Source organism: Melopsittacus undulatus, chromosome 2 (genome assembly GCF_012275295.1).
Source record: "Melopsittacus undulatus isolate bMelUnd1 chromosome 2, bMelUnd1.mat.Z, whole genome shotgun sequence".
Lineage (NCBI taxonomy): Eukaryota > Metazoa > Chordata > Aves > Psittaciformes > Psittaculidae > Melopsittacus > Melopsittacus undulatus.
Genome location: NC_047528.1, coordinates 65636235 through 65653520, shown reverse-complemented (window position 1 = coordinate 65653520; position 17286 = coordinate 65636235). Strand labels below are relative to the sequence as shown.

At 39.7% G+C, this 17286-nt stretch overlaps 2 protein-coding genes across 2 annotated transcripts in view; one reads left to right on the top strand and one right to left on the bottom strand.

The window, feature by feature from the left end:
* The first annotated feature begins 24 nt into the window (after nucleotides 1-24).
* Nucleotides 25-4948, top strand: UNC50 (unc-50 inner nuclear membrane RNA binding protein). Its single transcript, XM_005151383.4, has 6 exons — nucleotides 25-132; nucleotides 678-961; nucleotides 1862-1982; nucleotides 3792-3931; nucleotides 4008-4109; nucleotides 4646-4948. The coding sequence occupies exons 2-6, from the start codon at nucleotides 682-684 to the stop codon at nucleotides 4780-4782; spliced, it is 780 nt and encodes a 259-aa protein (XP_005151440.1). The 5' UTR covers nucleotides 25-132; nucleotides 678-681; the 3' UTR covers nucleotides 4783-4948.
* MGAT4A (alpha-1,3-mannosyl-glycoprotein 4-beta-N-acetylglucosaminyltransferase A) overlaps nucleotides 4854-17286 on the bottom strand; it is an 83859-nt gene continuing 71426 nt past the window's right edge. The window contains exons 13-16 of the mRNA XM_005151382.2: nucleotides 14927-15005; nucleotides 12639-12705; nucleotides 10771-10883; nucleotides 4854-10602 (exon numbers count right to left, since the gene is read on the bottom strand). Coding sequence (XP_005151439.1) covers nucleotides 10576-10602; nucleotides 10771-10883; nucleotides 12639-12705; nucleotides 14927-15005 — 286 coding nt within the window. The 3' untranslated portion in view covers nucleotides 4854-10575. The remainder of the gene's footprint in view (nucleotides 10603-10770; nucleotides 10884-12638; nucleotides 12706-14926; nucleotides 15006-17286) is intronic.

Sequence of the window (17286 nt, the reverse complement as noted above, 5' to 3'; positions counted from 1 at the left end):
GAGGAAGAGGCGGGGCGGATCCAGGAAGCAAACGGGGGCGCCTGCGTCACCGAGGTTACCGGAAGGCTGCTGGTTCGGGGGGTGGCGGTGGCACCAGCACCGGGCGAAGGGAGGGTCTCGCTGCGGCAGCAGGTGAGGTCTCGTCCCCTTGCCGGCCGCTGAGGGAGGAGCGGCGCGGTGGTGTGAGCCCGGCTGCTGGCGGGGAGTGAGGGGTGTCGCCGATTCCCACCCGGCGCTGAGATGCGGGTCCCGCTGAGAGGGCGGCGGCTGTTCCTTGTGGGGTGGTCACGGATGTCGCTTCGGGCGATGCTGGGCTGGTGTGGGCTGAGCAGTGGACGGAGACACCGGTGATCGTTCCCCTGCCCCTGGCTGCTTGCTCCGGCCTTTCGCCTGCTGTAGAGCCTGTCGGCCTTGACTCGCGTTTGCGATGGGGCCGCAGGGTTGGGGCTGCCTGGCAGGTGGTACTGAAGCGGAGGTGCCTGCTCCACCTTTCTCACTTACTCCCCTCCTCAGCAGTCGGCAAAAGGAACTGTCAGGACACGGCGGGCTCGCCTGTGACTGTCACAGTTCATGCTTGTGCATAACATTTGTAACTTATGTGGCCTGAATGGCCTGAGCGTGGTTTTAGTCTTCATTATGTGCTAAGCCGAATGCATCTTTTGAAATTCTTTCTTCAGCGAAATGCTGCCAACTACTTCAGTTAGTTCCCGGAGCCAGGGCAACGGTGTGCTGAGCCCCAGGGATGCTGCAAGGCACACCGCCGGAGCGAAGCGCTACAAGTACCTGCGGAGGCTCTTCCACTTCCGACAGATGGACTTCGAGTTTGCTCTTTGGCAGATGCTTTACCTGTTTACTTCACCACAGAGGGTTTATAGGAACTTTCAGTACAGAAAACGGACAAAGGACCAATGGGCAAGAGATGATCCTGCTTTCTTAGTACTTCTCAGTATCTGGCTCTGTGGTGAGTGCAAGGGAATTGCATAAAAGAGAGGCAGGGAAAGTTCAGGAATATACATTTGTGGCCCTTCTAATAACACACACGCAAAAGGACCAACCTGTATGGATTATCCTTCAATCAAAGTTGAACAGAAGAAAATGACCAAACCATTTGGAAGTTAAAGTGGGAATTAGAAAATGGAGGAGACAACTAATACTATCTACTCTTGAATTATTCTCTCTATTGAAACTCATTTCCTGTTGCATTTCAAACTATACATAATTCCCTGTGACTTTACAGACAGTAATAATATACCATGCCATACAGCAGTGCTTTACTTAAAAAAATATGAACACTTGGTTTATCTGAACATTACAGATAAAACTGTTTTTGCAGTAAAGGCCCTAGTGAGGTTCTGCATATTGCAGAATTAAGGTATAAACAAAGCCTCTTGTGTAGTTTTTAGACTGAACTGCAAATATAAGTTATCTTATCCATCTTCTGTTACATAGCATGTTGCTTTTAGTAATACCAAAACTGTTAATTCTAAAGTGAAAGTATGTATCACCACACACATAGTTTGGGTTAACAAGGAGCTTTTATAAACCAAAGTATATTGTGTTGTAGTTTTGTGAGGCTTTTTTAAAAAGGAGTTTGGGTGGAGCAATAGAATTTGCTGTTACGTTGTTAAGCCCGAGTACAGATGAGTGTTCTCTAGCTTGTGAAAAGGATTATATTATGAAGAAATAGCCTTATGCTTAGTTTTGGGTGACGAAAAAATTAGTTGTGGGACCGAAAATCTCGGGGAGCAAAATAAAAATGAAACTGGACATTTTGTAATAGTACACTCAAAAAAACATAGTGGTATAAGATCTCATGCTTTCTTTTTCACTGCTGATTTAAATAACCTCCTTCTCCTTTCAGTGTCTACTGTAGGATTTGGATTTGTGCTGGACATGGGATTTTTTGAAACAATAAAGCTGCTACTTTGGGTTGTATTCATCGATTGTGTAGGTGTTGGCCTCCTGATTGCAACTCTGATGTGGTAAGTACTGAGAGCTGAAACCTTGTTCAGTATGGCTGATCAGATAAGGATCATCCTCTGCCATTTGCATGACACTTGGTTCTTTGGGGCAACATTATAAAGTGTGTATTGACTATAGATTAGTTTGTGCTGTCATGGTAATTCTTTCAAAATGTTGCTTTAGAAAAGGATGCATGTTTCTCTTTACTGTTATTTCCTGCAAAAGGTGAATGCTCAGAAAGTTTGTATTATGATGAACATTTCAACTTGTTTTCTTTCTTCCTGTGCTGGTTAATCTTCAGCAGTAATGCCAAATCAAGACTGTGATGATCCAAACCAATATTACCTCATTTCTTATTTTGGTTGGACAGCTTAGGTAAGCCCGAGGATGACTTATTTAAGTAGGGTAGTATACAATTGGCTCATGCTTACTGCTGAATATTTTAGCTATTTCCACTATAAGCAATGTTGGTTCTATTTTGTGCATGTTTACTGGTTGCTGCCAGTTTTAGCCTATAATGTCCAGAGACTTAAAGAAGGGGAGAGCAGTAGGGAGTAGTTTATCACTCGGGCCTCAGCACATCACAGATGTGTCCCACACCTGCAAGGGAGCCATGAAACAGTGGGAAGCCACTGTTTCTGGGCTGTGGCAAAGGGAGGGGAACAAAGAAAACATTTTTATTTTACCAAGAACTTAAGGAAGTAAGAGCACTTAAAGTTGAGTTCTTAGGAACAGATCTGACAACTTAAACCAATACTGATCAGAAAAGGGAGATTCCTTTCAAAGAACAGAAACTCCCATTTGTAACTGCAAAATTCAGGATGAAGCACATAGCAGAACTGTAGCTGACAGATGAAAGGTCCCCCTGACCTACTCTGCTGTCTGGCCCAGGAACCCATAAATTGCTTGGGGAAGAGCATAGGATAATTCTTCCCTGCATCCTCCAGTGATTTGTGACTCTGGATGCAGTCTCCTGAGCCAGAAAGACATTCAGCATCTGCTAGTTTTCCTCTGTCCCTTAATCAGCTTCCTGCAGGCCTTGCTGCCCATCACCTGGCCCCAGTTTGGTTCAGGTCCCTTCTTCCAGTGCAGGATCACTTTATTTTCAAAAGCTCCCCCAGTTCCTAGCGAGCCTGAACCCCTTCTTGTCACTCCCCACCTTGCACCCAGGCTCTGCCTCCTTCTGACCCTGCCCTTGGCATAGAAAGTACATCAGAGGAAGCTACCACAAAAGCTCTGGTCTCTTAACTTCTTATTTCTGAGCATGGATTGACTTCTTGTTCCTCTTATTAATGGGATACATTTTCTGATGTCAGCAGAACTTCAGCTGGAGAAAACAAAAGTCTTAAAGCTTGTTTCTCAGCCTGTCATACCAGGCAGTGCACATTCTGCTAGTATTTGTCTTTAAAAACAAGAACGGGCTCCCCTTAAGTGTGCTGTCCCTGCCCTCTTTCTGTGCTTGCAGTGCACTGGTCTGTGAAGATGAGTTAGGCCATTCCTGCAGGAGGTGTGTCATTTGTGTACGGCACTTCTCTGAAGTCACCTCCTGTGTGTACAACCCAAAGAACTTGTGACTGCAGTGATAAATTGTAGCGCTGATCTGTTTAAAACAAAGCTTTGTTTCTGAATGCAAGGGATGTAATTATAGTTTTAACAAAAAACATTTTGGCAATAGCCTGGCCTCCTAATTCTTGTGTGTTTTCTCCCAGATAGTGGAAACTTTGTCAGGGTAGAGCTAGCATCACACCTGTCTTACTGTCTCAAACCAATGCTTTGACAGTCAGCTCTACAGTCACATTAACAACATTCCCAATTGTCTTCTCATGTAGGTTCATTTCTAATAAGTACTTGGTGAAGCAGCAACACAGAGACTATGATGTGGAGTGGGGATATGCCTTTGATGTTCATCTGAATGCTTTCTATCCACTTCTAGTCATTTTGCATTTTATCCAGTTGTTTTTCATCAACTGTAAGTAGAATAGTTTGGCTGCTTTGCATCAGAATCGCGCTCTGTCACAATAGCTGAGAGCAGTTGTCTCTTCCAGATGTCATCATATCTGATTCTGTCATTGGCTATTTTGTTGGGAATACATTATGGCTGATTGCAATTGGCTACTACATCTATGTGACATTCCTAGGATACAGTGGTGAGTAATGGCAGCCTCTTTTCTATTTGACTAAAAACAAGAGCATGATTTCAGTGTATTAATTTGTAAATTAATACAAGAGACTCGGCTGAGTGTTGAAGTAATTCTATCTTTGCAGTGAAAGAAGTCTGATAGAAATTTACCAATCCCTGTCCAGCTGTGTGGATATCTTAACCAAAAAATCATATTCTTCACCGTACAAATTTCCTGCCCTGTATTAGCTCTGTAGCACCACAGGGCTTGTAAACCTCATTTTTCTAGTTCCTGTGTCAATCCAAGTTAAAACATTTGCATTGGATAAAAATTCTGTACTGAGTTTAAGACAAAACATTTCCCAGGGTGTTAAGTCTCCCACTTACCTCAAGTACTCTCTAATCTGCAATGGTGGTAGGACTAGTAGGGCAGAGATGACAGCAGAAGTCAGGCAGAGTGGCACTGTTTTTTTCTTGCTGTCTTCCCCCACGGCCATCCTACATGAAGCACTTTCCTGGAAAGGGCACTGCTTCATATTTGCTTTGGGTTTGTTTCTGTTTCAGCATTGCCCTTTTTGAAGAACACAGCTATTCTTTTGTATCCATTCGCCTTTCTCATCATGCTCTACTTGATCTCCTTGGCATGTGGATGGAACTTCACCAAAATGCTTTGTTCCTTCTATAAGTACAGAGTGAAATAAACCCAGGACTTCACGTATCTAATGTTTATTTTGGTTTTAGCTTAGCTGTCTTGACAGTAAAGAAAAGAGCATTTTGTAAATTGTTGTAAATTTCTCTTTATTGTAGATAATTGTGTAAAAAAGTTTGAAGTGTCCTTTTTTTTATTAAAATATTTACAACAGTAAACATGTTAGCAATTTTGTTCAAATACTTTTGCAGTACATTCCTAAAACAACTTTACTTGTACATCTCTGTAGCTTAAGTTTAACTGCAACAAGTCTATTTAGCATAACTCTTACTGCAGCTATTTTGCACATACTGGCATAAGCTCTACATTATGAGGGTTTTAAGTGACACCAAAAAGCAGTTTTATTGAAGAATAATATTGGAATACCTTGCCTTGGATGGGGTGAACGTATGGATTGCTGTAGTATTGTAATGGTAAAGCAACAATTGTCTCTAGATAGGAAACTGTCCCCTCCTTTCATGAAAGAACTGGAGAACAGGTTTATTTTTATGACTACTTCAAATATACATGGACAACTCTGGCACACAGAAGAAACAGGGATGAAAGGCACAATTAACATGACCCATATCAGGTTTCCAAATATAGCAGCAAGTTTTTAAACCAGTCTCTATTCTAACAACCACCCTTACACGTGGCAGGTCAATGAACACAGAAGGAAAGTACAAGTTTCATTTGGCTACAAGAGTGGGCTCATGGCAATGCCTGCAGCTGCAAGGGCCACCAGGCAAGGAGTATAAACTGACCATCTCAAATGCTACCTTCTGGAAATGAGAGATGACAACTTTCCAAAGCAGTGTTCAGTATGAAACATGAACACTAGGATTCAGTTTCCAGAACAACACAAGAATAAACTAGTTATAGTAAGACATATTTCAATACTAGAATTTGATGTCTAAGGAAAAGACTATCTTAAAATACCAAATATGCTGGCAGTGCATCTTACAGTACTGTGTATTTCAGCCACTGTTAAGGCTTGAAGAGAATCATGTTTCCCTCTCAGGAGATGCTGGGCAACGTTCCCCTTTTAACAAGGAAAGCACTGATCCATAGAAGGCGAAGGATTCGAGTTACGACCTGCTCCCAGTCCTGCTACTGGCACAAGCTCCTGGCTTGCAGGCAGCTGCAGCCCAACTGTACACTTTTTCCCTAACAGGAATCCAGCACCAGTGATCACCCAGTTCACTTCAGCAGTGAAAATACTTCATACATAGTGCCCCATGGTGCAATATCAGTGAAATCAATGAAGGACTTGCAGCTTGAGTACCTTCCCTTTAGGGATATCAAAGTTTGTCCCTTTGAAGGAATACTTCATTGTTCTCAGAATTAAGCTACTTCAAAAGTTCCAGCTGCTCACTGTTTACAGCAGAAATCAGCAAAACCCTTAAGAGGCCACTGAGGTCAGAACACTGACACTCGAAGACCAATTTCTTACATCAGTAATCAATGCTAGCCTGAAAACACCAGTTGTTTAATAGCCTTTCAGCATTATGCTGGTGATTGCAAAGGTGATTTAAAAACACAAGGGCTTTTTCCCTTTTCTACTACAGTTACTCACTTCAGCTTTTTCCGAATACATAGTTCCTACTAAGAACAAAGGTAGAACCTACAGTTAATTTTTGTCAGGGGCCAACGTTTGTTCTCCCCACCCAATATTGCCCAAGTTGGAAGCAAACTACAAATTACTACAATACTTCATCTGGAGCAAATATTTCCAACAAAACCCAGAGACTACTGAAATGATAATACACTTAAGGAAAAAAAACAAAAACATGAAGGAAAGATGTTACGCAGTTGTTCAGTTTTGCCAAAGACCTAATCATACTCCGGCCCATTCAAGGAATTGTGTATCACATGGGCAAAGTATAAATGGCTTTGCTCTAAACTGACCAAGCTACTTAAAAGCTGCTTTTGAAACCATTTTTAACTGTTTGTACAAGCAGCAATATACCAGAAGAAGCCAGTCTTTCATTGGTCCACGAAATCTTATGTTTATCTATTGGAATTTTTCTAAGACACCTTTCAGTTAAAAACCGGATGTATCTATGAGAATATTTTCTACAGGTACAAATGTATGGTTGAGATGGCTGCAAAAGCACAAAGCTTATACAGTGCTTTAGAAACACTCCTTAATTGAAAAATAAAAAGTGCTATTTTGGGATCACATCCTGTTCACATTATTTACAAAGCTTTCAGAAGGACTATCCACTGAATAAGCAAAGCAAGGTCATACCAAGTCTTTTGTATCTCCTTGCTCCAGAGCAACCCTCCTCAGCTTGGAAAAGCCAGCACTCATACCAGGCAGCCTGTTCGGCATCCAGTATAAGAAGTTAAGAATAATTTGCTCAGATAATGAAGGTTTCTGGTAATGCCTTTGGCTTCACAAAGTTCCCTTTTCTGAAGCTTTAACAGCATCAGAAGGAGCTGACACGAACATAGGATCATAGGATAATGCAGTTTATTCTGAAACACTTTCCATTATTTGATTACTCTTAAAATTTAGTGGCCTAGAGAGTATTTGTAAGGCCACAACAAAAATAACTTGAAATTAAATACAGGTAGGAAAAACCTCCCCAAAGACCAGGAAATAGGTTTAAGATGCTGAGGAACTGTTGTGGTAATACTGTAAGTTATGACTGAGACGTGCAAGATACACCAGACCCTCTGGAACACACCCACCATAAACAGTGCCCAAGCTGATGACTGCTGAGCCAAAGCATTCCCATTTCACTGTAACTCCAGGAAGAAGACTTGCACCACTTAACCCAGACATAAGGATTGGAATTTGAAAGGCAGAAAGCCCAAAGCAGCTGTCTGCAGAAATAAGTACACAGAAATAAGTTTTCCCTTTTTCTATTTCTCAACAAAATCTCCAAGGAAATTTGCAGAACTATCTGATTACACCAGGTCTGAATTTACAAAACATAGTTTATATTAACATGGCACATTTATTTAGAGAACATATAAGTTCAGGAACATTTAAAGTGTTAGAGCAGCCTGGAGTATTTCCAACTTCTGCTAGTAGGATGTAACAATCTTTAGAAAAAAAACCCTCACATATTTTGCCAAGCACTAGTGATTTTGTTGTCTTTGATAAGTTTCATCTCAACATCTTTGAAAACTAAGTATACTGTTACTACAATCACTGTGGTCAGGGTTCTATATATTTAAATATATTAGCAATGATTCACCTCAACTAGTGTGAAACATCAAGAACAGCAATGCTTGGAGAATAAGCACACAGCTTTCTTAAATAAGTGGTACCAATAAACTTCTGAACTCATGGCAAAAGATGACAATCACTGCAAAACCACTTTGATTAAGAACTGCAATGTCTAACATGTTTCTATGTTAGAACATATTTCTATTACAATCTAAATTGTAATAAATAGCTAGGGTTTGAATTACTTGCATCATTCATTCACAGGCACAGATGAGAAGAAAACCTAAATACTTGCTTAGACATTTGCTAGATAACGTGTGATGAAAAGCCGTAACATGGCAATATGTTGATGGTATGGCATCATGTATGACAAGTAGGGCTGTGGCATCCCAACAGGCTAAATTCACACAGGATTCAGACCCTATTCATCCACATTCCTAAATCCAAAACTAAACTCTATTTATGAGGCTAGTGCTTAGCTTATGCCCACAGTCTTTATGGGCAAGATGAGCTTCCCAAGTAACATTTTATTTACACCATCCAATGCAATCCAAAAATGTAAGCAAAGCCTGCCTGGTAGCTTTCTACATTTCTTCAAGTTACACAGAAGGTCTTAGTTCTGTGTACAAACCCTGTCTTCCCTGTGTCCCCAGACAACATAGCTAAATCATAATGGCTACAGTCTGTAGAATTAGTTAAGCTCTTGAATATCCTGAACTGTCAAAGCTATGACACAATTTTCCAGCAAGCCAGAAGGAAAGACAGGTTGGCTCTGTATCCCAGTGGTGATGGCTTGCAGTGCCAGGGAGTCAGTTTTAGGCTCCTGTTCCTTATAAACACATCACAAAAAGAAGCCAAATCTGTTAGTCAAACTTTGATGCTGCAGATAACAATTCAAGAACCCTGCTATAGATCAGGGACCCTCCAACAGGTTTTGTGCACCTGTGCCCTGACCACAAAGACCTTAAAAGTCTTTTCCAAGCTAAATGATTGAATGTTGGCGGTAATGGAAGGGTTTCTTTTCCACAGTAAAGACTGGGCCAGCTTCCAAAATGTCAGTTCCAGGAAGCTGGTTCACAGCACAGCAGGGAATCCCTAAGCCAGGGTAGATGCCTCCCTCCAGTGTCAATCAGGCACTTTGTTCCTATTTAAAGAGAGGAATTTCTCCTCTTCTTCCTGACTGTTCTAACTGGGTACCTTAATTTTTGCCACGGCTGTGTCCTTACACATAAGCACCTAAGCTGAAGGACTTTTTAAGAGCAGTGGCATCATTAGTACTGCAACAATTCCACTCTGGATCTAATCCAAATCACTTTCTGTTTCTGCCCAAGTTTCTGATCCATTTAACATCACTGTTGTTTCCCTTGACAAAAAAGGCAGGGTACTAGTTGGAGGCCAAATTCAGATCCTATTAAAAGTCAGTGGGAATTACAACACTGATCAATAAAGGAGTCAAACTGAAACCTCATTCTTGAACAATGGAAGAAAATAAACCATAACTACTCACTGTAATGAGCATGTAATGGATCTAAAATGCACACTGAGGTAACAGAACTTTATAAAAGGAGACCTCTGTAGATCAAATGTATCTAACTCCTATTAATTCTTTTGATCAAAGTTAACTTCTGTCATTCCAAAGCAAAGCTGGAGAATGGTTTTCTTGTTTCAGTACAGAAAATGAATTTGTCCAGGCTAGGAAATGTCTACAAAGTTTTTTAGAAAGAACTGTTTGGAAGTGAAAAAATTCTTCTAAAATGCAATGGATTCAATCTAAAATCACTGCAGATTTTGTACATAGTATGAAACAAGACATTTCAGCATGCTTTTCATATGGCTACAAACTGTACATAGTGGAAATTCATAGCCCCAAAGAAAAATGCTCTTTGGAGCTCTGTTAATGCCTCTGAACATCATTCACATTCCGTGTACAAAACTACATAATTTAGAAACTTAATCCAGGGTTTTTTTAAACATGGCAGTATAGTTGAAATATGGTATTAATTTATGCTTGCATCTCCAAAGGAAAATGTAGAAAGATAACTTAAACTAGAGAATTCATAAAAAAACTATATCAATTTAAAATTTTACTGCATAAAAATATGTACTTTTCAAATTATTTTAATAAATTAAATATCCCTAACATTTTTAATATATATCCCTGACAGTCTATAAAAGAGGGTTCTTGTCATAGAAAATAAATGGAACTCCGAAAGTACCCCCTTCATAAAACATATTTAACAATAATTATATTTTTCTTCTTCTTCAAGGAATGTAACAATATGTACAACTTCTCTATAGTACTATACTATCAAAATAGTACTGGTTAAGCGTAGCAGGGCTCTGTAACCATAGGATGGTAAAGTCACATTAAAGTGGAGGACAACTTCGGCCTCAGAACATTATCAGTGTGGAGCATCAGTTTCTGGATGGATCAGGTAAGATGGGGTCAATACAATCTTCTCTTCTACAGTAGATTTCACAAGAGGTAGAGTTCAAGTGAAAATGAAAGAAATTTGGAATAAGGTGCATGCTCAGTATTTTCAATTTGTGACTTGTTAAGGATGTCAGATTTTATTGGAAAAGTTTAAGGATTCTTTCTTTTTCCTCTAAAGCAGATTTCTGTTATCAGTTTGTAATCTTTTTAATATGAATCTGAAATAGAGAATCAGAAAAAAAAACAAAGTCATGTTTTAGGGTATTACATTTCTTGGTAATAAGAGATAATTGTTTCAGTGTTAGCCAAAATTTTGAGCTTCAAAACAGAATGAAGAAATCTCACATTTGCCAATTTCCCTTTTAAAAAGTTATACCATCTCTTACCTCATTCAGAATCACCCAAACTGCTGAATTCTGTATCACTGAAAGCCGGAATGATGAAATAGGGTTTAGGCTGGGGTCAACTGTTCCTTCAGCTACACCGTTTTCAAATTTCCCTGTAAAAGAAGGTAAAGTATCTCTTCAGTTAACTCCTGTCCAACAAACTAAAGTACAAAACCTGTGCCCCTAAAAATGTATCTGTAATATCATGATTCACAGGTGAAACCTGCTGCTGGTGGCTGTGGGGTTGACTGGTATCATTCTCAAAACAATTTTGATATCAGATTCAGCTTTGCAGCATCAAATAAGATAGGCCACAAAAATGATCAGAGGGCTGGAACAACTCTCCTATAAGGAAAGGCTGAGAGAATTGCAGTTGCTCACACTGAAGAAGGAAAGCTCTGGGAATACTTTATTGAGGACTTTTAGTACTTAAAAGGGGCTTGTAAGAAAGATGGAGAGAGACATTTTAGCAGGGCCTGTTGTGATAGGATGAGGGGTGATGGTTTTAAACCCAAAGAGGGAGATTCAGGCTGGATGTGAGGAAAAAATGTTTTACAGTGAGGGTGGTAAAACACTGGAGCAGGTTGCGCAGATGGTAGTAGGTACGCCATCCCTAGAGACATTCAAGGCCACGCTGGATGTGGTTCTGGACAACCTGACCTAGCTGAAGATGCTCCTGCTCATTGCAGGGGAGTTAGATGAGATGACCTTCAAAGGTCCTTTCCAACCCAAACAATTCTATGATTCTAAGATGGTGTACATAATCAGAGCACATCGATCCAAACAGAATTACATGTAAGAATAAAAAACCTTGGAAATGTCTAAGAGTAGGAGCACCCAAAAAGATTTTGGCACAAATTTTAATATAATTTCATGGAGCTAAATATGAAGCCTCTGGCTTATGTTTTCAGGAAGGCTTATCTGTTTTAAGGACAAGGGATATTATTTATGTTCTACTTGATGTACTCCTATTTAGAGGATCTTCAATTATATTTGTGATAGGACAAGGGGTAAGGGGCTAAAACTTAAACAGGGGAAGTTTAGATTGGATATAAGGAAGAAGTTCTTTACTGTAAGGGTAGTGAGGTACTGGAATGGGTTGCCCAGGGAAGTTGTGAATGCTCCATCCCTGGCAGTGTTCAAGACCAGGTTGGATGAAGCCTTGGGTGATATGGTTTAGTGAGGGGTGTCCCTGCCCAAGGCAGGGGGGTTGGAACTAGATGATCTTAAGGTCTTTTCCAACCCTAACTATTCTATGATTCTATGGTATTAGGAGGAATAAGAATCCCATTTAAAAGCCCACTTAGACTTTACAGTTAAACACAGACAGAACAACTGCTATTCACTACGATGAAAAAACTTGCTCTCACTCTAACAGAGATACCCAACCTATGTCCAGCAATTAAATACAATCCAGAAGTAAAATTTCTTGTCCTTTACAATAGGTATTCCTGGCAATCTCCCCAATAGCCACTTGGCCATGGATATGCCCATCTCATCCCATGGCAACACAGCTGTAGGGTGGGTTCAAACCCAGGCCAAGCACACAGCTCACATGGAGGCACTTGCATCACAGGATAGCAGAGATGATCTTACACAGCCTGGAAATGCCTCTACAATAATCTTGGTGATTTACCCTGGCACAGAAGTTAGGTGCAGCTGCACTACAACTCAGGGTCACACTGTGTCTTTGTTTAGCACATCAGTCTCGAAAAAGAAATATTGGGAACAATATTAAGTAAAGCCTATGAGTCATGGACCCAAAAACCTAACTATCAAACCTCAGTTTTAGGTTTGGTTTGGTCTTAATGAAAATATCTTAACTGTTGCAGTAGCAACAACACAGATTTTTTTCTACTGGGACGTACCTATCCTAAAGTAGCCATCCTCCAAACGTTTGTCTTTGGTTTCTTTGCTTAATACCAGTTCTTCATTCTAGAACAAGAGAGCATAAAAAAAGTTCATTTATTCTGGAATAGGACTTTACCAGGGAAAGACAAATGTGTGTGCATTCTTGTTATATATTCGGCATCCATCTTTTCTAAATAATTATGAACCAGCCTAGGATAGTTACTTATAGCCTTAGACAAGCCAACACGAAGAAAGAAAGAGCAGCAGTGTTTCAGGACTGAGTGGTACTTGGCTTCAAAGTGGAAAAAAGAAGTACTTTAAGTGCCCCACGTAACTCATGTGGTAACTGTCATGTGAGCAGAATACACAGACACCAGCAGACACAGCATAAGAAAAGCAAAGGCAGGATCTTGCTGCCTTTTCTTATGGTTGAACCAGAGATTTCTCTCAGAACAAACGAAACTTACAGCTTACTTTTGGTGTAAGAATTTGGGTGATATGAAAAGCCATCAGCCTACGAAGGGAAGCACCGCAATTATTGCTGCCTCACTAAAAAGGGATGGCTATCAATAAACTTCTTTAATAAGCACAGAAAAATTAAATTGCAGACCAGAGCTTCAAGAACAGCTGGAAAATTACAACCAGAATCACATGATCCCATACTAAAAGACCCACAAAAAGAATTTGCTATGAAGCAATTGAAAATACTTGACAAAATAGGAGATTAAATCCATCAACTTTTATTTTATTTTGTATTTTATTTTGTATTTCATTTTATTTTTTATTAGCTCCTACCTTTAAGGGAGGCTGCTGAAAAAGCAATGGGGTTTTTTGGTTTCAGGAGGGAGTTCGGAGGCGGTGTGTTTCTGTGGATTTTTTGGTTGGTTGGTTTGGGTTTGGAATTTGGGTTTTGTTGGGTTTTTTGAGGGTTTTGAGGGTTTTGCTTGAGTCCCAGACAAATCCAGGCTGGGGACACTCTGGTTTCTAAGGGCTGTTTTTTGTTTTTCTGAATTCTGCTTATGGAGGATTACCTGAACAGGTTTCCAGCTCTTCTGAAGTCTATGGTGGAGAAACAGTTCTCTCAGGAGGGTACCTATCATTCTGCAGCCACTGTCCCCATACTGGTGACATTATATGCTGACACCAATGGCTTAGGAAGGGGCCAGATGCAGAATTTCCTGTTTACTTCCCCACAGATTGTGTCAATAGCAACAGAAGCTCAGTAGCATTCTGTTCTTGAGGGATGCTCTGGTTTGAGGAACATTTCACAGTTGAGTGTAGCCAAAAAAAGAGATGCTTGATGCACATTTTTTCTCATGATCGTGTGCATTCTTGTGGTATTTTGGGCCTCCATGAAGTGAGAGTTGCTGCTGGCTTTGTGGTTGAACATATTTCCAGAAGTCTTGAGAAACAAAACCTAAAAATCTTATATTATGATATAATATCCAACAGTATAATATCCCACATATCATGTTGTATAATTAGAATCAAATGGACAAATTTCTTTTCAGGGGTGGGGTGGTTGGAATTTCCTATTTTTGCAACTCCTAAGGAATGCAGACTGCAAGACTGGAGAAGTGAAGTCTTCTGTGTTCATTTACTTTTCAGCATATGGCTATTTAAGGCAAGATACTTACACAAGGTGTACAGGAAAAGAGAGGATTACTTTGCTATTTTAACAGTAAGTAAAACTTGACTGAAATAATACCTTATTCCTCTCACTAAGTTTTGTGATATACATGCTTAGCTACGAGATCTAGTTGAAGAAAAAGAACCCAGAGCATCTGGCTTCCGTCAAGAATATACTTTAGATAGTGTAGTGCCCTCCCAAGCAAAAACTCAGAGTTATGTAAAAAAATTAATAATCAGTAATCAAGAGAAAGAAACACATTTGATTTAAGAGTATAGCAACATCTAGTATGGTTTGGATGTGTGTCAATTCCCAATCCAAGGCCTTTTTGTTGTCAAAAAGCAAGTGACTTACCTTTCACGTTTTCCAGAATACAGAGGAGAGGCTGTCAGCTTAGGGTTTTTGGTAATAGTAGCAGAATTTTAAGAAAATAAGCTTTCCCACCTCCAAATTACCAAAGGCACTTGTAGCAGAGTGCACCTTGCACAAACATCTGAACAGTTACAATAGTTGTCTGTACATAGATCCAATTAAGAAAAATATGAGAGCATCAGAGCATCAAGGTCCTACAGTTAAAAAAGTGGTATTCATGTCTCACCCTGTTAAAAACATCAATAAAATTAGGAGGTTTTGCTTTTATCTTAGAATGGAGAAGACAAATCAGTAAATTCATACCTGAAAAGGCAAAACTTCCACAGTAGTGTTCAGAAGTATGTCTCCTGGGTGCTCTGGATTGCCACTGTGAAACAAGTACCTGCAAATGAAAAGGAAAAGATAAAGTACTCTACACACATCAGTCAGAATGAGCTAAGTTACTGTCTTAAATGTTAATAGTCACATTACAGATACTACCATGCCAAACATAGCTTTTATAGTGCACCTACAACAGCTGGCAATAAGAAATGAAAGATGGTTTCACATAGTACCATAACTGAAAGGGCTGAAGTTCTGCACTTTTAAAGATTAGTAGTTGGGCAATATTTAACTTAGAAAGGTAGTTTCCATAATCTGATCTTGACAGACGGCAGCATATGAAGTGACCAGCACTGTAGTCATAACTGCCTGGCATGCACTGCTGCCACCCCCATAAGTGGGAGTCCTGCCTTCCTTCAGCCTCTCCCCATCACTCCCCAACACAAGTCTCATTAATGACTATGCCAGGAGTTCCCAACCCGTATTCACACCCTTAATGCTACCTGAATTCAAACCTCTACTCCAAAGATGATTTATTTATTAAAAAATCCCAAATCCATATGCTTTTTGTGCATATATACACACAGAAAAGGATTTTTTTTATATACACCTGTACAAAGTTCCAGTTACCTTCATTCATTTAATGAAAATTACCCTTTCTTTTTAAATAGGACATAGTAAGCATGTTTAAAACTGTACCAAACCCATCCTTATAATAACAAGCAGTGAAGCGTTGAAACTCTATCTGCCCGCTCTCAAACAGCTTCTGCAACACTGTGCATGTATAAATAATGTTACAAAAGACAGTTTAATTTCCCTTCCCTTATATATGGCACAAACTTCATATTCTTGTGAATTCGTATTATGTAAAGAAGTAACTTTTTTTACCACTAGGTGGTATCAAAGCTTGAAAAATTGATCATCACCGTTTTCTCTAGTAGACCACAGTTTATTCAGATTCCTGTCAAAAACTACCTGGATATCACACCTACTCAGATGTCACTTTTAAGAAGCCTATTTTACTTTTAATACGTGTAAATGAATATGTAAAAATCTATCAACACATTTCAAACCTTTCTTCAAACTGGAACTTGGAAAAATTATCAGTAAGCACCATCTTTGACATTAAATACATCGTCAGCCAGGGACAAAATTAGTTCAGAAATTATCACTTGATTAAAATGATAAACATTAGCTCAATTTGCAATTTATTAAGACATAATTGGAGATGTAAATTCCAGTTTGTCTTTATCCAGCACATTGAAGCCGGGTTCATATTTGCCATTAATCCACACTCCACAGCTACAAGACGGGAAAACAGCATGCTCTGACCCTGAATTAGAAATGTCTGTGATCCCAAAGTGATACAAGTAATTAAAAAAATACACATACACATTTCTTTTATTAACTCAGAAAAGGAGTAAAACCACACACTGTGATATAAGAAAGCTACTGTGATTTCTATTGCACTGCTTTCAGCAGAACTGCACAGACTGAACTGCAAAACAAAACAAGATTCAGTCAGCTTCAGCATTGTATGTGCTTCAAGAAAACCAATTTCCCCACTGTAGTTTCATGGAAAGGTTAGTCAGTTCTAAAGTACACAAGCCACCTAACACATCCACAGTTCTTCCAAGAAAAATCTTGTGACTTATTCTAAATAGCCAAAAAAAAAACCCAAAGACTTTATTATCCTTTCTAAGAAAACGCTTTTACTGGATGTTTCAGTAATAAGCAGAACAAAACTTGACAAAGCTGAGGAGAAGCTAAAAGCATATTCTGCAGTCTTTGACCTAGCAGATGTAACCTCCCATCTTCAGCCTGTCACACACTCTAAGCATTACTGGGAATTTTTCTCTTGAAAACACTGAAAATTCTAAGGAGACTTATTTAAAAATGTAAGTGATTAAACACACATACCTAAGGTGCTGCCATCAATGCTCCAACCAAACCACAGGCACGCTGCTTTTCCTTAGTGCTTACTAGTTCACAAATACTATTTCTGAGAAGACACACCTAAAAAGCCACAAAGAAACTCCTTGTCATCTGCCATCACTGAGCTCTCAATGAACACTGATGGCTTTGGGATATCTGGGTGGGACTTTTTTGGGGGGAGGCAGGTAGTGGTGGTAGATTCTTTTCTTGTTTACTTGTGATATTTTGGTATGTGTGTTTGTGTTATTTATTTTGGGAATAGTTTCTTTGTTTTTAAAAACAAACCTGCAAGCATAGGCAACCATTTCTCCTACTGTGCCATCAGCTTTTGAAACTGGAGTGGGGTTTCCTCATCCCAGCAGGTATCACTGCATTCAGGGCAATGCACTTCAAAGTTGGCAGAATTT

Coding starts and splice junctions, on each gene's coding strand:
- UNC50 (XM_005151383.4), top strand. CDS start 682: ATGCTGCCAACTACTTCAGTTAGTTCCCGGAGCCAGGGCAACGGTGTG. Junction 962..1,861: donor TCTCAGTATCTGGCTCTGTG/GTGAGTGCAAGG, acceptor TTCTCCTTTCAG/TGTCTACTGTAGGATTTGGA. Junction 4,110..4,645: donor GACATTCCTAGGATACAGTG/GTGAGTAATGGC, acceptor TTTCTGTTTCAG/CATTGCCCTTTTTGAAGAAC.